This window comes from Carettochelys insculpta, chromosome 12, assembly GCF_033958435.1.
Source record: "Carettochelys insculpta isolate YL-2023 chromosome 12, ASM3395843v1, whole genome shotgun sequence".
NCBI lineage: Eukaryota > Metazoa > Chordata > Testudines > Carettochelyidae > Carettochelys > Carettochelys insculpta.
The window spans coordinates 21,818,000-21,838,433 of NC_134148.1; the positions used below are offsets into that span (position 1 = coordinate 21,818,000).

The 20,434-nt window shown below is 38.6% G+C and overlaps 1 protein-coding gene across 1 annotated transcript in view; it reads left to right on the plus strand.

The window, feature by feature from the left end:
• Positions 1-20,434, plus strand: part of ATOSA (atos homolog A) — a 69,099-nt gene that overhangs the window by 44,437 nt on the left and 4,228 nt on the right. Inside the window, exons 2-11 of the mRNA XM_075006522.1 lie at positions 2,256-2,440; positions 3,329-3,531; positions 4,233-4,358; positions 4,648-6,493; positions 7,555-7,671; positions 8,577-8,656; positions 9,889-9,997; positions 12,178-12,336; positions 14,693-14,761; positions 16,633-16,832. Coding sequence (XP_074862623.1) covers positions 2,256-2,440; positions 3,329-3,531; positions 4,233-4,358; positions 4,648-6,493; positions 7,555-7,671; positions 8,577-8,656; positions 9,889-9,997; positions 12,178-12,336; positions 14,693-14,761; positions 16,633-16,832 — 3,094 coding nt within the window. The remainder of the gene's footprint in view (positions 1-2,255; positions 2,441-3,328; positions 3,532-4,232; positions 4,359-4,647; positions 6,494-7,554; positions 7,672-8,576; positions 8,657-9,888; positions 9,998-12,177; positions 12,337-14,692; positions 14,762-16,632; positions 16,833-20,434) is intronic.

Genomic DNA, 20,434 nt, shown 5'->3' on the forward strand with positions numbered 1-20,434 from the left:
GCTCATAATGCCAGAACAGGTACCATTATGGTCTTGTAATGTCCTGCCTAACCAGATCCTAGAATTCACTCGGTAATTACGGCATCAAGCCTGATAGTTTTGTGGTTGAACCAGACTAGAGCATATGTATTTAGAAAGACGACAGTCTTAAATGCTCAAGTGAGGGAGTCTACTATCTCCTCTAATAAAATGTTACAAGCTTTAAGAGGGAAAGTAGTTTCCAGTCTGAATGTTTCTAGTCTCAACTTTCAACAATTTTAACTTGTTTACTATAGCAGAATAAATAAGAACTTGTAGTATCAGATATGTTGTTCTTGTATAGGTACTTGTCAATCATTATCAAGCACATCTTAATTTCTCTTCAAGAGTCTATGTAGATTGCTGAGGGTCTCAATTTAAGGTAAATTTTTTTCTCCCCAGACTTCGAATCGTTCTTGTAGGCTGTGGCCACACTTGGTCAAAACTTCAGAATGGCCATGCAAATGGCCATTTTGAAGATTACTAATGAGGCGTTGAATTGAATATTGAGTGCCTCGTTAGCATTAGGACACTTCCGGCTGTGGTGCTTCAAAAGTGCTGCTTTCGAATGTGCACGGCTTGGCGCAGCTCCACGGGGGTCCTTTTCGAAAGGACCCCGCACATTTCAAAATCCCCTTATTCCCCTGAGAGGAATCGCACTACATGGTGCAGCTACAGGGGGGTCATTTTCCCCCCTGAAAAGAATAAGGAGATTTCAAAATGTGTGGGGTCTTTCAAAAAGGACCCCTGTGTAGCCGCGCGCGTTCGAAAGTGGCGCTTTCGAAGCGCCATGGCCAGAAGCGTACTAATGCTAATGAGCGTCCTAATGCTAATGAGGTGGTGAATATTCAGTTCAGTGCCTCATTGGTAATCTTTGAAATGGCAATTTGCATGGCCACTTCGAAGTTTTGGCCAAGTGTGGCCACAGCCGTAATGTTTTTGTGAACCTTCTCAAAGTTGTCAGCCTCCTTTTTTGAAGTGTGGATGCCAAAACTGGAAACAATATTCTTGTAGTGATTTCACTAGTGCAATATACATTGATGTTACTGCCTTACCGTTCTGTGCATGCAAGCTGTGTGATAGCTCATTTAGCCACAGCACCATACTGGGGAATTACTTTTTATTTACCTGTCATGACATCTGTGACCTTTTCAGACTGCCAAGGGAGTTTATAGTACTTAAGTGTCCCTGGAAAAGGTGAGAGAAATCCTGACAATTCAAGTATTTCACTTCTTGTGTGCATATATGTATTACAAAGACCAAAACATACTCTGAGAAAAACACTAGTTTCAAATGTGTTTTCTCTGTTTTGTTGAAGTATTTACAGCTTTAGTATTTTGCAAGATCTGAGACTTCTCTGCAAGTACAGTACCAGCTTTATTATCCTGCATCCAAAGGGAATGGGGGTTGCCAGACAATCAAATATGCTGGTTATTCAAGCTGGGGCTGTGGACACTGGCCACTGCCTTCAGCCCCAATATTGCTGGCCCCAGCAGGTGCCAGTTAACTGAGCTTGCTGGTTATTTCAGTGCCAGATAACAGTTTTTACTGTAATTGGTTCCCTGATCTAGAAGAGGATGAGACACGTGCAAAGCATGTGCAGAACTGGCATGTAAGAGTCAGTATCTTAAAACATCAAGTAAAGATTGTACTGCATCAGAATGACTGAACAGAATAAAATTACTGAAACAGAATATGCTAAGCAGACTAATTGCAAGTGATCTTTCATGTGTCAGAAGATAGAAAAGTATTGCTCATAAAATTCATATATGACAAAAAGATTAGCGGGCTAGTAAATGAGGTCAGGTTACTTACATGAAGAGACCTAGATTGTTTAGTAAACTAAGTACATTGAACATGCATTCAGTTCAGTCACATGCAAGATCAAACGTACATAAACAAAGAATGCAAATCATAGTTTACAGGTTGGGAGATTATGAATTTGAACAGGTTTAAGATGAAGGTTTAAGATTCTGTATTTCTGTGACAAATTTTAAACATTTTTACATTATTTAGTGGTGGATTGATTTGATGAGCAGAATAGATTAAATGAGCAGGATGTAGGAATCCAGCAGATATTTACCCTGTAACTTCATACTGAATGTTGTAGCAGAAATGGGGTAGTTTTTTCATGTAAACAGATTAGCAGCATAACACTTTCTTCACTTGTGATGCTTTTTACAAATCTGTATTTAACTTGTACTAATGAGGATTTTTTGGTCTTTGTTGGATGACAGATACTTTAGATGAATACTTTGAATATGAAGCTGAAGAATTCCTAGTCTCCTTGGCTTTGTTGATTACTGAAGGTCGAACACCAGAATTTTCCGTAAAAGGTAGAACAGAGGGTTTTCATTGCCCTCCAGCACAGTCAAGTCAGCCTCTGACCTCTAAGCATGAATGCACTGACAAATTGGCACAGGTATGACAGTAACAGAAAATGATGACTACTGTGGGGGGTTTTATAGAAAATCTCTGGAATCTTCAACTTGTGTGAATTGTCATGGCTCCATTGTCAGTTGAGATATATAGGATAATGTAAATCAGCTGGCATTCTGCCACATAGCTTTCTAGTTAAACACTAGTGACAGTCACTTTCTATATGAATTGGTTTTTTTCCCCTTAAACAAATATGTGATTGAAAATAATACTGAGTGCATAAGCCTTTCCTTCACAAACATCTTATTATATAGTCTATATGAGGCATTTTGCTAATAAACATAATGTTCTTGTGTCTTTATACTATTTGTTTTTAAAGGGGTAGAATGGTATCAGGTTTTTATTTTCTGAGTATGTAGTACCATAATTTGCACTAATGTGATTTTGGGGAAAAAATTATACTTTTCTCTAAATTTTTTTACATTTCTAGATGATCTTGGGCATGTATGTTTCCATTTTGATTATTTCTGCGTGGATAGGGGGATTTGGTTCAGAAATGTTGAAGCTCTCTAGTCCCCACGCAAGAGCTGTTGATCCAGAACTCTGTAAACTGGCAACCTTAGCCATTCAGGAGAATTGCTTGGGCGAAAGTTAACAAAGCCAATGGGATATTGGCTCCCAGAAGTGGAGCCTTAGAGAGAGTGAAAAAAGAAAAAGTATCAAAGTATAAATGGTAGAAAGTTCCTCTATATGATTTCTCTTTTTCCACACAAATTCTCTAAATTGCCACCTTGGAGATTTGCAACCATCTTCGTGATTTGAAAAACTCGTGTGTGTGTTCCTGGATTGGGCCCTTAATTGAATATGCTTTTAAAACAGATTTTAAATCTAAATAGTGTTATGATGCTTGTGTGTGTGTATTTTTTTTAAGTGTCGTCAAGCCAGACAAACCAGATCTGAGGTTATGCTACTGTGGAAAAATAATATTCCGATCATGGTAGAAGTGATGCTACTTCCAGACTGTTGCTATAGTGATGAAGGGCCCACCACAGAAGGGAGTGATTTAAATGATCCTGCAATTAAACAAGATGCATTGCTGTTAGAAAGATGGATTTTGGAGCCAGTTCCCCGACAGTAAGTTTCGGTGTGGAGGTTAGCTAATCATTTAGGGTAACTGGATTCTTGAAAGGCAATAGGCTTTCAGGTATCTTGTTTAGTATCTTGGACTTTAATCCCAGATTATTTTTATTGTTTTTAGAAAACAATTGTATTCTAGTGCAAAATTTGGGCTTGATTTCCAATATTTGCCATTTGTGTAATCGCCTGAGTAATGTGGGTGTAATATTTTATTAAGATGGTAGCATTTTGCACTTACTCTAAAGAGGTATAACTACGTGTGGAGCATCAGACACTATCACTTTTTTAACAGGCTAGATTAGATTTAAGTCTCCTTTTATCACAAAGTTCACCACAAATGCTGCTGTTTTTGCTTCTGGCATTATGCTCTGTCAAAACAACCTGCAGCAAAATACTGTTTGTCATTTTATTGCAGGTTGTTTTGATAATGCATAGTGTCTTTGTGTATCTTTTTTTTAAATTGTGAATTAATTCGTAATTTTTGGCAGGATTATTAGGAAGTGTCTGATTTCAAATTCAGGAATAGCAGAAGAAAATTTTGCAGCAACAGATGTTGTTTTAAAAATAATACTATTGGTTTCTAAATTCTTCAGCAAGTTTAAAGCAATGCTGTGCCAGCTGTTTAATAATTTCTCTGCTTTTTTTTTGTAATGGCTCTTACCAATACCTGCTTATTTTTTTTTTTTTATATATTTTAGAAGTGGAGATCGCTTTATCGAAGAGAAGACACTCCTATTGGCTGTCCGCTCCTTTGTTTTCTTTTCTCAGTTAAGCGCTTGGCTGAGTGTGTCACATGGTGCAGTCCCCCGTAATATTCTGTACAGGTAGGTTTGAAGTAGAAAAAGAGCTATTTGTTCTAACCGTCCAGCTGCAGAATAGAAAGCAGACTTAAACAATTGATTTCCCTCCACCTGTGCCATTTACTTTCAGGTGGAATATATGGATGAACTTTGCTCCATTGTTTTTTCTAGCATTTGGTTTGGGAATTTTGTGAAGTATTACAGTTGCTGGTTCCTGTAATGAATTGTATTTCTTATTTTTTTAAATATAAAAATCTTCATAAAGTGTAAATTTATACAGAGGCTTTTTTTTTTTTTTTTGGTATTGTTTCAGAGTCAGTGCTGCAGATGTAGACCTGCAATGGACTTTTTCCCAAACTCCAACTGAACATGTGTTTCCTGTTCCTAATGTTTCTCACAATGTGGCCTTGAAAGTCAGTGTCCAGTCCTTGCCTAGACAATCTAACTATCCGGTTTTGACCTGCAGTATTCACACCAGCCTGGGCTTTTATGAAAAGAGAATACAAGAACAAAATGTTCATCAACACTGTGATTCCACTGAAGGAGAGCAGTACATTGTGTCCAGTTCACAGCGTTCATGTGGCAAAAAAACATGGACATCGATACCTGAAGGCTTGCTTAATGCAAAAAAATGTCCTGAATTTACTACATCAGTGAGAAATGTAAAACTTTATCCAGCTGCTGGTCTTGGGTCTGACTCTTGGGCACCACAGGCTAAAGTGCAGTGCTATAATGCCATAGGAGATAGTAAGACACAGCCACATGAAACATCAGTCAGAACTTTTAAATCCTTTTCTTTGATGGATTCCCAGTTGCCAAATAGTCACTGTTCCTGTCAGTCTGTAGGAGAGATTAATCCTTTGATAGGTTCTTTACTTCAGGAACGACAGGAAGTTATAGCAAGGATTGCTCAGCACTTGATTCACTGTGATCCATCTACTTCCCATGTTACTGGATGTCCATTCAACATGCATGGAACCAGTTCAATTACATCAAAGGTTTTTTGGAATACTTCTGAAAATGACAGCTTGCTGAAAAAAGGCAAAGACATGTCCTCCATTTGTACTGCTAACACAGATATGTTATCGGAAGACTGCCATGAAGGCAAGACAGGAGCAATATCAGAGAACCCACTGGGTGATACCCATGTTCCCATGAACCAGTATTCTCATCAGTCAATAGGAGAGGTTCATCCTTTAATAGGCTCTTTACTTCATGAGCGACAGGAAGTTATAGCAAGGATTGCCCAACACCTAATTCACTGTGATCCAGCTACTTCACACATTACTGGGCATCCATACAGTATACATGAAAGCAATTCAATCACTTCAAAAGCTCTTCAGAGTTCATATGAAAATGAAAACTTGTTGAAGAAAGGCAAGGAGAGAGCCTCTATTTCTTTCCCACAGTCTGATGTTACGAGATTAAAATACAGCAGTAAAGTAAAGGCTGGAACACCTTATACTCCTCTCACACAGTGTAGATCTGATAGTGAATTGAAGGCTTCTCCAATACCCCAAGCAAGAAGAAAACTGCTTCTAGCAAAACCCGATGAATTCGTCCAAAACACATTTCAGCAGACTCCAAGTAAAACTGCTGATTTACTTACTAGCCTAAATATATCATGTTGCAAAGAAAATATATCTGAACTTCCAGATAAGCTGAAAACAGTACTTTCTGGTTGTCCACATAAAGACCAAATGACAAACAAAGGCACTGGTAAACAGTGCTCAAATTTCAGCACCACCAATGAACAGATTTGCAAAAATAAACTTAAAGAAAGAAGAGTCATGAGTGAGAATAGTAATGGTGACTGTTTAACCAGTCCATGGTTAGATAAATCCAAAATACTTCAAGGTACAGAAAAAGCAGCAATAATGCAGGCATCTGATATTTTGCACAAAAATGAGCTTAAGTGCTTAGATAAAGATTCAAAAAAACTAAATATATCTGAGCAAAATACTCAGCTTGTTAGTATTGAAAATTATTTAAATAAAGACCATGATAGTTTCAAATGCAAAAATAAGCAAGACAGACTGAAAACTGCACGTGATGAGAATGAAGACCCAACGGATAATGAATTTCAAAGCACATCTCAGAAGAAATCTGTAGAAAATTATTTGGCTAAGTGTGAACGACAGAAGACTGCAGATCTGCTGGTAAGTACCTACCTGAGAAGAGGACAGTAGGTATTAAATATTCAGATTAGAGGAAGACTGACAGGCTCCACATACCACAACAGAGTGTTAGCTCACAAGGCCAAGGACACACAGGATTATGGATTCACTTCCACACAGAGTCAATTAGCAATAGTTTATTTTAGTAAGCTTACTACTTCACTGCTACTGTAGAGTTAATGCTGTTGAATGGTGGTTATACAGCTATTACAGCTCACACTTTAGCAAACAAACACTACCTACCAATGCATATAAGGCACAAAAGGCATTTGGAATGTTTACATCCCTCCTGTCTCACACCTGGATCTGTGGTGGATGAGGCTCCAAGTGTGTGGGGGGGGGCAGGGGAAGGGGACACCTCTGAGGTTGAAAGTCCATGGTGAGACTCACCAGGTCTGGGACCTCACAGTGATTTTTATCCCTTAGCTGTTTACTGGGTGTGCACGCACTGGCTCAGTGCCACTCATGGCATTCTCATTAGGCTGAAGCCAGGGTTACCCTGTCTACTGGTTCCCTAGGTTCCCAGCTCAAGTGCAGGTGTCAGGGCTGATACAGCTATCTGGTGTTTGTCTGTGGGGTATAAGGCTGTAACAGGCTGTAACATAGGGGTGGGAACTTTGTTGTGCTACAGGAATGGAAACTCCCATTCTGGCCCTCCGGCCTGCTTATATTTTTTTACATGACCTAGAGATGTTAATGAGTAGTCCCATAGTCCTACTTGGTTAGTCAGACTTCTTGTATCTAATTATGCAGCATGATGCATAACAAGCAAGCTAGTCAATAGTGGCTGTAAGTTGGCACCAAAATTAACTCTTTTTAAAAGGCTGCATTAATCTGATGGATGTTGTTACCTGAAACCATAAACCCATAGAACTAATTTCTCTGAACTAAGATGTGATCTTAAAATATGCTGCAGGTAAAATGGAAAAATCTTTGTTCAGTTTCTGAAGACAAGTGAGAAACAAATTCAGAACTGAAATTTTAACTAGATGGGCCACATGGCATATCCTGTTACAACTTGATTAAATTTCTTTTGCTTACAGAGACCACCACCACTCAAGCATTCAAGTATATTGCAGAAGCACAATTTTCACTCTTTAGATGGAACTTCAACCAAGGCTTTCCATCCTCGGACGGGATTGCCTCTACTTTCAAGTCCTGTAGGTTCCTACTGTGATTAAGTGAATTTTTCATGAAGGAAGATTAAATAATTTTATATATTAATCTTCAGGTGTCTAGAAAATCTAATAAAAAACTCAGATTTTTTTTAATCTATGGGTATGTCCACACGGCAAAGTTATTTCAAAGTAGTAGCCGCTACTTTGAAATAACTTTGCAAGCGTCTACATAATGCAGTTGCTATTTGGAAATAATTTCAAAATAGCAGTTGGCTTATTTTGAAATTGGTGAATCTCATTCCATAAAGTGTAGCACATATTTTGAAATAGCAGTGTTGCAGACAGGGAATAGGAGCTATTTTGAAATAAACTATTCTGGAATATTTTACTTCGAAATAAAGCTGCTGTGTAGGCATAGTATTTCAGATTAGAATCCCTGGAAGCAGTGCTGGAGCAGTGATACCAGGGGCTCTAATCTGAAATAGGCTCTATTGTAGGCACTATTTCAGAATAAGTTTTGCTTATCTTGGGGATTCCCTGTAGTGTAGACACATTTATTCCGGAATCAATTTATTTTGGAATAACAACTCCAGAATAAGATATTCTGGAATAACTCTGTAGTGTAGTCATACCTTAAGTTACTATATGATAGTAGCAGGTGGAAAATTAGAGGCAAAACTTGAAATAGAATAATAATTTTGGGGAAAAAACGTACCTGAGAGTTGATGCTATACCATCTCAATCACAAAGGGTTACCTTTGCAGCATCCTGTAGTATTGACAAGGTCCTTCATTTCCAGATTTTTATTCCCAAGATTTATCAATGTTTAGTTAAAAAGTTCACCCTTCAATGTAGCATGTAAAAAATTTAAGATCTTATATGTTTCTATGTTGTTTATATTTAAATTGTCACAGCCCACAAGCTTTGTGATTGTACTATCTCCTTAGGTTCCTCAGAGAAAAACACAGTCTGGGTGCTTTGATCTGGATTCATCTTTATTGCAATTGAAATGTTTGTCTACACGAAGGTACTCATCCTTTCTATGTACAAGAAAATGTGAGAGTGTATTCCATGGCATAATTATATAGGTAAATGTTAAGCAATAACACACCACATTAGTGAGACAAACTAAATCGAAGTGAAATGTGGGTGTCAATCAGAGGAACTCTTCTTTAGAGGAACTCATTCTCCTAAATAGTTGTAACAACTGGGATACATTCCTATGCCATAACACTAGATTTCAGCATATTTCAAATGTACATCAATCACTTATGAGATTTTATTCCATAATTCTTCCTTTTACAATAAATAATTATTCCATAGTTTATAATGTCAAACAAAGGACACTTTAAGTGGGAAAGTGTTTCATTTCCATATTGGATATTTTTTTAATTGCAACAGCTTTGCTTAGATGGGTTTACAACTGTGTTACGTTTCTGGAAACATTTAAATCTGCCAGAGAATACTTTTGAATCCATTCCGTAGTAGTTAAGATTGATGATCCAAAAATATCACACACAAGCAAAGGAAATTAGTTGACTCCTTCTATTCTTGAAATTTTTTTCTTACATTTTTCTTTTCATATCTCCATAAAGGCATATGGGATCAGATTTGGATTCTTTTGGTGAAACCTTTGCCCCATTGACTTCAGCAAGGCCATGATTTTACCCTTGTAACTCCTCTGTAGAAGTTAAGGGGCAAGTTACAATTCCTCATACGAGTGAGCATAACTTGAAAATCTTACTGTGGAGCTACAGTAAAAGTCATGTTACCTGGCACTTGAATAATTGGCACATTCTGTGCCAGGGCTGGCTGCCATGGGGCCTGCTTCCCTGGCTGTGGCTGGCTGCCACTCGACTAACCAGCAGATTTGATTATCCAGCACCCCCTGTTTCTGAGGGATGCCGGATAATCAAACTTCTGTTGTTGTTGATGGAAATTTCAAGATGTTAAAATAAACGCCTGCATACAAGACAGAAGAATGTTGACTTTGTTCAGTTATAACTAGTGGAATTAATGGACAACATAAATTGTTCTTTTCATCTTTTTTAGCATATTAATTATGAAAGCATTGTCCAGTGCAGCTTCTTAGAAAATGGCTATATTAAAATTATTGTATAATTCTTTAGTGATTTTTGGGGCCATACTGTGATGAATCAGAAAAAAAGTGGGGGTTCTCTACAGCTGTCTGTGTGCATAACAGAAAACAAAGAATGCATTGTATTAATGTCACTAAATGATTATGCATTTTTTTAATAGTCCACAACAATTTATAAACACCGACAGTGACCCAGAAAGCCATGAGAAACCATTTCTGAGTTCCAGTGCTCCACCCATAACAAGTCTTAGCCTTCTAGGAAACTTTGAGGTATTGTATGGGATTTTTGAAGTACATACTTATAATATGTATATAGTGTGCTATAATCGGCTGATTATGCTTGTGTGAATAACTTCTAAATAATGCACTATGTTCATTATTAAACGGAGCAAAAAGCCTTTTCTTTTGATCTCTATTTACAAAAGTTCCCTAGTCCATCTTCTGTCACAAACTTGAACACTGAGCAAGTGATGGCAAAACTGTTATCTTTCATACAAATGTTCAGGGATCAGACCCTTCAATTGCAGGGCCAAATTAAGAAAGGGGCTTTAGGGGCTCCAGGCTAAAGTGGGGGCCTGCAAAAGGATCTCCAGGCTGCCGAAAGTGTAGATCCCTTTTGTGGGGCCCCTTAGCCCAGGCCCTGGGCTGCAGCCACTAAAGCCCCTGCATTCTGGCCTTGCCTACTGGGGACAGGAGGAGACACGGCTCCACTTGCTGCTACTGCTTTCCCCCTGCCTCCAGTGGGCTGGAACTGCGAAGACCAGATGCTCTGTCCAGGCATTTCACTCACCTGCAGCCTCTCTTCTGCACCCACCCTGAATTGTGGACAATGGGAGCTGAGGGTGATGGTGCCTGCAGGTGAGTTCAGGGCAGTGCACAGAGCCACCTGTCCCCTCTCTTCCTATCACTGCAGCCTGCAGGTGCCCCAAATAAGTGCTCCAGCCTGAGGCACCTCCCACACCCTAACTCCTGCCCAGATTCTACTCCCCCACCTCCTGCCCTGAGCCCCCTCCTACACCCAATCCCCTTCCTCAACCCACAGTGCACTCTCATGCACTCTGAAAACCTCATATTTGGCCCCACCACAGACCCTAGGGGGGCTACACGACCTCTAATAGCCCCAGGCCCACAGAAGAGTTAACCCGGACCAGTTTAATTTTTAATATTGATGTTAAAGTGCCACGGAAGTAATTAAAAAAACTAGTTTCTCACAGTTTTATATGAAGTATCATACAAGTTAATGTAAGTGGAAGGAGTGAAAATGGCGTAGGGCAGATGTTAAGGCAGTAGCTTTTCGTTTCAGAAAATTTTAACATAAGCGACCAGATAGTGCCTGTTTATAGAATGCTAGTTCTAGCTGTGAAGTCTTGGTATGGCATTACTTCACTTCAGAAAGGTTACTTGATTTTACTCCTTTATTGGAGATTTTATATGCTAAAGAAAATTATTGCTAGACCCACTGATTTCACATACTTTAATGGGAGCAGGACTGGAACCAGCTTCTCCCTGGGGCAGTGGGGGCCATGTGGAAGCCCAGGGTAGTATGGGCCATGCTGCTACCCAGCAGCTGCTACCCAGCAGCTGCTATCAAGCAGCTGCTTCCCAGGACTGGGGTGCTCGGTGCCCCACCACCCCATGGTCATTCAAAAACACAACTATCCCTCATGCTTGCTGTGCCCCTGTGGTTATTCATGAGTATAACTATCCTTCCTATCACACCCCATGCTTTTTGTTTGGCATGAAACAATCCTGATTCCATGCACATCCCTTTCTCCTGACACAGCCTTGCTTCAAGCTACTATAAGAGGAAGCTGCATACCAAATTTGGTGGTCCCAGCTTTTACTGTTTAGGAATAGTTCTTGAACAGTTGGACCCACAGACAGGCACACAAACTTTTTAAAATATATATCGTAGATCGTGTCTTTTAAAGTACATCCCTGCACTGGGTGTCCTTATGCCTGAATTAGGTACAGTGCCTTCCTGTGACCTGAGGAGTGCAAAGAGAGCAGTCACTGCACTGATCTTGCCAGAAGTATTGTCCTCTCATCACTTTATGCTACACCAAACTAGCTCCTCTGTGCATGTGCACAGACTAATTGATGGCGCTGTCCTGGGAAAGGCTAGTGCAAGTGACAGTACTAGCCTTGTGGAGTCCTCAAGTGCTATGTGTAGTGGCTGCGATTGCACCTAAGCCCTATACATAACGGAAGAAAAGGGGACAAAGTGGTTTGTGTACTCTGTGTCTATCTTTTCTTACACACTTGTGCAGGGGAAAGTAATTCTTGCTACCCCTACCTGTAAAAAAAAGAATGAAGATGACCTGTGTGTATGATAGCTACTGATATTTTAATTACAAATTAAAGTGTACAGGAAAGTTTGGCAATAAATGTTGGCTCTTGTTTTCCATGTTCTATACCTAACCAGATGCGTGTGCATTTTGGTCTTTCAGGAGTCTGTCTTGAACTACCGTTTAGATCCTCTAGGCATTGTTGATGGCTTCACTGCTGAGGTGGGAGCAAGTGGAGTCTTTTGCCCCACACATATGACTCTTCCAGTTGAAGTGTCATTCTACAACGTTTCAGATGATAATGCACCCTCTCCATATATGGTATGTATGTGTATTTGTATGTGTATTTGTTTTTTTTCTACTTTCTTCTGAAAGTGATGGAAGTGTCTTCACATTTTAAAGAATCTGACTTTGAGCTTCCTTAAACAGAACACATTCTAAGTCTGGCTTGACAACCAATTTATAACATTTTAAAGCCAGTTTATTCCTGTAATCTGGGATGAAGACAAAACTGATCAACAGTAGGCTTTTATTCTTGGTTACTGGCAAAACTTGCTATTTTTATTTAATGAAGATATTTACCTGCAAACAAACTCTAAGGCTATGCACTTTATTATGTAGGTGTGCTAATATACACATGTGGCCTTCATGCTCTTTAGTCAGTTGCAGATTCATCCTTTGGAGTCAAAAAGTTGATTGACTTCTTGTTTACAAAGAATATTGTATTGTCAGATCTGGGAAAGAGAAGTGATCCCTGTCAGCTGAGGTTTAATTTGCTGATGTGAATAACAAAGTTCCAGTGTACCTCTGCCCATCATTTTTACAATGACAGCAGTATTTTTGTACCCTTCAAAACTCAGTATGCTAAAAAGCAAAGAGACCTAACATATGCCAGTGTTTTGTGGAGCAATATAGTAGCCTGCCTCAGTTTGTGATAAGCTCCTTGGTAAGAAAAATTGAAATTATGTGGGTAACTGATCCAATATGGGGATACAGATTTTAGTTTGCATGTGATTAAATAAGATTCTTAAGAGCCTATGTGAATTATTTAGCATTTTAGGTGAGCATCTGAAAAATATCCTATACTTTAAACTAAATTCTAGCTAATGCATATTTGCAAAAATAAATCTTAAATAATGTGTCTTTTTCAAGAACATGGTGTTGAAAAGTATGAAAAGGCTTTAGAAGATGAGAGAGAGGAGTCCTTTGATACTACATTTATTTTGAATTTGAAGGAACTACTTTTTTTTTTGCTTGGATTTTTTTTTCCCTCTCATTTCACGGACACAAACACATCTCCTTTGCTTTTACCCTCTCTAGGATTATTCCATATAGTGTTTTTCAGTCATGCAGTGGTTTCTGGTGTCCCACGGATGGCTAAAGCACCCTTGGTTATTTTATTAGCTGGACTTTATTGGTCTGATTCTGCTCCATATGTTGTAAATAATTACATAATACTATGATTGTTCATCACAGATCTAATACATTTCTTAATGCCTTCACTATCAAAAAGATTTTCTGCTTTTATGGCCAGTTTTTCTGCCCTGATCTGCCATTTTGCATGCCTGCTTTTGTGTACACAAACGATTGCCTACTGCAACATGGTCAAACTTCCACTTTAAAATAAAGTATTAACAGTGATCTCAACAGAACAGCTTCCCAGATGCGTACAATGAGTGCCGGTCAGAGGTGCTGATCTGTTGATAAGATTTGCATTAGAATGCAAGCTTGATGAAATTGGGCAGTGTTTTTGATATCTGGTCAGGAAGTGAAAATCATACGGCCTGCTGGAGTTTGTTATTTATAGTTTTATACACAATAAGACATTTAACTATGGTAAATGGGGTCTTCTCCATAAGTTTTTGAATCAAGATTTGAGGACTTCAGTAACTCAGCCAGAAGGAGAGAGGGTGGGTGAGGTTCTGTGGCCTGCAGTGTGCAAGAGATCTGACTAGATGATCGTGATGATCCCTTCTGGCTTTAAAGTCTAGGGTTACAGTAACACTAGCAAGTTTTGCTGACAAAACCTGGTTTTGTTGACAAAATTGGTGGAACATTCACACATAAAATGCATTTTTTCGACAGTTTGTCAACAAAATTCAGCACTTTTGCTGGCAGTGTTCTGCCTGTCAGGCATGAAGCATAATACTGCTGTTGACAGATTCTGTCGACAAAAAAGCTGTGTGGATGCTCTGGAGGGGCCTTCTCTCGACACACAGGGCTTCCAGAACGTTGCGCAGCCCTGTCTGCTGTACTTCTGGGTGCCTGTTTTGTCGAGAGAGCGACCAGGCAGTCCGGCCGTTTTGTCGAGAGAGCAGAGCACTCTTCTGATTGGCTTTTATTTGTGCCCGCACACTGTCAACAGAAGTTTTGTCAGGGTATCTCTGTCAACAGAGCTCTGTAGTGTACCCATAGCCTACGAGTCTGTGATTTGGCTTAAACTGGAAATTTGGGCCTGCCATACTGTTGTTAACTTTCTAGATTACAACTGTAAGATACACAATGCTGAGTCTAATCGCATCATGTGGCTGGAGTGGCCACCACACTCATTATTTTAGTTTAAGAAATAACTGTAAATATATGTAATATCTGTAGTTACAGGGGTAAAGCATTCTCAGATGCTAATATTTTACAAGTTATGTGCAAAATTCATCATTTATTTTTTTTTCCCCCCAAGGGTGTGATTACTTTAGAATCCCTTGGTAAAAGGGGTTATCGGGTACCTCCATCAGGAACCATACAAGTGGTATGTATTTTATAGCATACAACTGCATAACAGTTCTCTCCCAAATATACGCAACTAAATGTTTGCTGCTGTAGCACTGGTAAGTAACAGACTGCATTGCTGCAAGATGATTCCCTGTTTTTGCACAGTACACTCTCAAAGAGGAGAAATATTAACTAAATAAGGTGAATTTATTAGATTAGTGGTTATATGTTAATTACTATCCTTGTTAAAGATAAACATGGTCAACTAGCAATGGTTACATTTGTTGTGAAGTTCCAAATTTGTGTAGTACCCAATACAGTTTGTGAAAGGAGATTTTTTTGGAGACATCATTTGGTAGGGAGCTTATATGTGCGTGTGTGTTTCATTAAACAAAGGGAAACGTATGACTTCTATCAATGTGTTTTATATTCCAAGTGTATGTACCGTATAATAAGATGCATAGTAGTGTGTATGTACTGCTACATAAAAATAAGACAGAATAGAATGCATGATGCTACAGTAGATAGTTACGTGGCTAAAACTTGGTGTTTTTCCATCTCTTTGGTATGTTAGAATGATCTCATGAGGGATCAGTGGACTTTTGCTTTGGGTTTTGGGTTTTTTCAGTGGGGTGGAGGGCCTTGGATGGTAGGATTAATTTTTATATATTTTAATTATGTCTCACTATGACTTAAATTTTCTTGGAGCAATATCAGATGCCACCTGTGGACACACCAAAACCACTGGCACCAAGGAGCTCCCTGGTGGGGGAAAAAATAGGTTATTTGGTTAGAAATGCCCACCAGATTGGGACATGGGTTGCTGAATATCAAGCTGCGTAGGTACTATAATACTGTGATTTTTTTTTTCCAATGCGTAAGTGTGTGCATGCTATTATCTCATGGTACATTCACCATAAATTTTAAACATACCCATGAGAGAGTCTGAGGTAAGTTATCCAAGATTCAGGCTCATCATTCGTAACAGCTTTTAGTGACCTTAAAAAAAGAAGCACCAACTCTACCCCATCTGAATTTTGTAACGTATTTCTGATGACTTCTGATTTTTATTATTTGTATAAAATCTGTATTTATGCCGAACCATATATCACACTTCAATATTTCAGCAAACCCTAAGATTCTGTGAATGTTAAAAATTGGAAATTATTAGAACTATATTCCAGAAACTGGTAGGCAAACCAAACACCATAATCTAAAACTAACAGTATGCATCTCCTTGATGAATTCAGTGCTGCATCACAACATGTGAATTCAGGATTCTTTAAATCTGTAGCAGACCATTGTGATTACTGGAAACACAGCATTAAGGTCAGAAAATATGCTGAACAGAAACTTGCACAAGGAGAAAACAAAAGTTTATGTTGATTACCAGAAAAGTAAGAGTCAGGCTCTGGCATGAAGAACTAGTTTGTTCTAATTATCTCTCTTAATTATGTTGATGTGAAGGGAAAAACGGACAGTTCAGATGCCAGGAACCAAAGTGTAGAAATACAAGCTAAACAAAAACAAGAAGTCCTGTGTTACCTTACAGACTAACAGATTTTTTGGAGCATAAGCTTTGGTGAGCAAAGACTCACTTTGTCAGATGCGTCTTTGCCCATGAAAGCCAATGCTCAAAAAAATCTCTTAGGCTATAAGGTGCCACAGGACTTTTTGTTGTTTTTGTGGAAACAGACTAACACGGCTACCCCGATGGTACAAGCCAAACAGTAATTTTTAAATTAACTCCCTATATGTTATGGGAATAGAGCATACAGAGGCTGCCAAGTGAATCTGAATCGTGATTATTTGATGGCACACTGAATTCTCATATCTTGTCACCCTTTGTCATTCAGCAACTCTATGAATCAGCTTTATTTTCTAAAGTAACTGTCTTGTCTTTTTCAGACCTTATTTAACCCTAATAAGACAGTGGTGAAAATGTTTGTGGTGATCTATGATTTACGAGAGATGCCAGCCAATCATCAAACATTCCTGCGGCAAAGAACTTTTTCTGTTCCTGTGAGACGAGAAGTAAGGAGAAGCGTCAATAAAGAAAACATTAGGCAGACTGAAGAAAGGCTACTACGCTACCTCATACATCTGAGGTAAGAGTATGTCTACAATACTGGCTGGATCAATGGGCAGCAGTTGATCCAGCAGGGTTCAGTTTTATCAAATCTAGCTTAGATTTGATGATCGACCACGGATTTTGCTTTCCCATTGACTCTGGCATTCCACCAGAAGGAGAAGTGCAAGGGCAATTGATGGGAAAGCATCTTCTCTCGACACATTGCACTGAATATACTACAATAAGTAGATCTAAATATGTGGATTCACGTTATTCATGTAGCTGAAGTTGTGCAACTTAAATTGATCTCCCACCCATAGTGTAGCCCAGCCCAAAGATCCTCAGCATGTAACAAAATAATTCACTTACTTCAGTCCTGAACTCATAACAGCCATGCAAATAATAATCTTATTAAAAATAGAATGCTTTTAACTTCAATGATAATTTGAAGTTAGCAGTAGAGATTGTGAGGAGAAATTATAGTAAATAATTGAAATTTTGAGGAGAAGCTTGGTTAAGTTTAAGACTGTTTCTTGGAATCACAGCTATTGATACAGTTTTACATATTACTAATTCCTTTTCATGCAAATCCAGCGACAGCTTTTGCTGGATAAATGAGTCGTTTTTCTCAGATAACTAACAGTAGGAACCGGTCTCTGTTGGTGGTTCACGTGGAAGTTAAGAATTCTATGTGGCTCTTTTGAATGGAGTAGGGAATAAAATCCCAGTATCTTGACCCAGGCCTTCTGCTCTGTAAAATGGGTTCCAAAATGAAAGTGTCTAGCCTGTTGATTAAAAAACAAAATAATCGTTTTGTTTGTTTATACACCTGTACGTTCTTTACTTTATGAAGAGCTTTGGGAGAATCATGTGAATACGTTTAAAGGCTGCTTGAAACCAAATACAATCTTCTTGTTACTCTGTCTGTAATGAGGGCTGATAAAGCAAAAGTAAGGAATATTTACTTGTCTTTTATCCTGTTGATGAGGTGGATGCTGAACCTGATGTACCTTGCCTTTTACTCCTTGCAGTCTTGTCCCTTCAGCAGCATGACAAAATGACCACCTAGAAGTGCAAAGATGACTTGATTGCAGCTCTTTAAACTTGATAATAGTTGACATTTTAAGACTAATTAGTATAATAAAAATGAATGTCAAAAGGATGTATAGTGTCCATTATGACTTCAGGATTAACTCCATAAGGAGTTAAAAATAAGGAGTTTCAGGGCCCAATAGTAATAAATACTTATTCATTGCTTTATATCTTTATCAAAGGTTACCTTTGCTCATATAGCAAATTGTTATGATAGCTATCCTCCTATTTAGTTCTTAATAAATTAAAATAATGCTCATGTGTGTCCCTGCTTACTAGCACTAGCTTTTCCACAAACCAGTTTCCCTACTCAGCTTTGTTTATGCTTTTTTAATTCTGTGGAAGATAATCTAGCCCTAGGATTCCCATACACAGAAGCTGGCAGAGACTTGATAAATTGTATGTTGGTTTCCTGAAATGTACAGACAGAGATTATAATGAGAACACCAATTTTGTACAGGTATGATCTGTAGTCTGGATTGGTATTCAGTCAGCTCACTAAAGCACAGAGCATGATTTAGCCTTTCTCCAGAAATAAACTTCCTTGTGGGACCAGTCCTGATAAAGTGAGTTGAGATTAGTTAAAAGGACTGTGCTTACATAAACTGCTGATGGATGCAAAGGAACTGGGGAGTAAAATTCTAAAATGCACCATAATTGATGGTGGCCACTTGATTTTGGTGTATAGAGGTAGAGGAATAGCAGGTATGAGTCACTTCTTAGTTCCCCTTCCACTTTTTCTTATAGATATGTGCTTTAATCGTTCTGTAGGTAGAATGCCCTTTTTCCTTCTTCCATGGTCTTGTCTGGGTAGCTGCGATATAGGTCATACCTGTGTCAGACATGGGGATGTAGAGTCTTCCTTCATGGGCCTCCTCACTAAATATCCTAACAGAAAAGGCGACATTTCTGCTGCATTTGGCCCTGGAATCCACATGTAGTTTTGCTAAACATGTGGATCTATGGGAAAGAAGTTACCAATTTGCACTTGGTGTACTGAAGAAAACCTCACTGAAAGGAGTAGTCAGTTGTTTATAATGGATACATGTTCACCTTGCTGATGATCATGTGCTGCCATTATCACCAGTTTTTTCTGTTTAGGATTCAGACCCAAGTAATAGGGGTGATTCTAATAAGAGAAATCTGTGGAGTTTTCTCAAAATACTGGCTTTAATTTCCAACAGTGTTGAACTACTAGATGGTATAAAAAAGGATATTCTAAATTTTACAGAGCGTATTTTATGCTGACTGATATGTAAAGATTTGTTAGAGATGTAAGAATAACTATTCTTGCTAATATATTTAAATAAAAACAAATGTTTTAAAGCATTTGTTTAATACAGCATGCCCTCCTTTAAATTGATTTTACTCAAACATCTATATGGGGGGAGGGGAAAGAAAATATATCTAATTTTGTGTTCACAGTTGGCCTGGAATTGTTTGGGTTTTCATTCTTTATAATAATAGTAGGTTAAAAAGAAGTAACCTAATTTGAATTGCTGAAACTACATACGTGTTTTGTTCAAAAACAAATGAAGTCACAGAACTGTAAGCTGCATTGTGGCAGCATCTGTTTGTGAGGCACTAATTAACGTTGTGTCAGCACTTCTAATAGGTTCTTTTCAAGTGGTTGTAATTCAGCAAAACAATTGCATGGGGCTAAAACTTGACGCTGTCAAATTTCCAAAAACATCCTTCCAAATTTCAAGTTTCGTTGTGCTCTTGCAGTTTTTTACACCCATGTTTTTGTGTGTTCAGAAACTCTCAAGTATATTTTGCAGATACAGTATCTAGGAAGGCCAGTTTGAAGATAAAATTAAGTCTTCTTTCCTGTGCAAAATCTCAGTTGTACTTGCAGTTTTAGAAATCTTTTGAAAATACTTTCCTTCCAAGTTTCAAGTCAAAGATGACTTTGTATTATATTCAGACTTACTGGGATGTAGGAATTGCCAGTTAAGATTAGAACTAACATCCCTCTAATCTAGTATCTTGTGTTGCAGCGGTCAGTAGCAGAAGCTTCACAGGCTTCTGTAGTGATCAGTTAATGGCTATGTCTACACAAGAGGCTTTTCCTGGCAAAACTGGGTTTTTCTCAGGGGAAAAACTTCCGAGAGTCTACACGCAAAATGCATTTTGTTAGCAGCTTGGTGACAAAAACTGGCACATCCGCTGGCAGTGTTATACCTGAACAGGGAAAGGTATAACGACTCTCTTGACAGTGTTCTTTCAACAAAACAGCCATGTAGACATTCTGGGGTCCTTTTGTTGACAGACAGAGCTTCAGGTTCACTGGACAGCCCTGTTTGCAGAGCTTCCGGTCAGCCATTTTGTTGAGAGAGGACTGGGCAGTCTGGCTGCTCTCTGTTGACAGAAAAGACTGCTCTTTTGTGTAGATGTGATCTGTTGACAGAAGTTTTGCCAGGAAATCCCTTCAAGCAGTGACTTCTGCCTATGGAGGCTTCTTGTGTAGATGTAATCAAAGAGTAACATGTCCATAGCATATCTTTTACTGATTCATTCTGAAGTTTTTTGTTTTTTTAATTATTT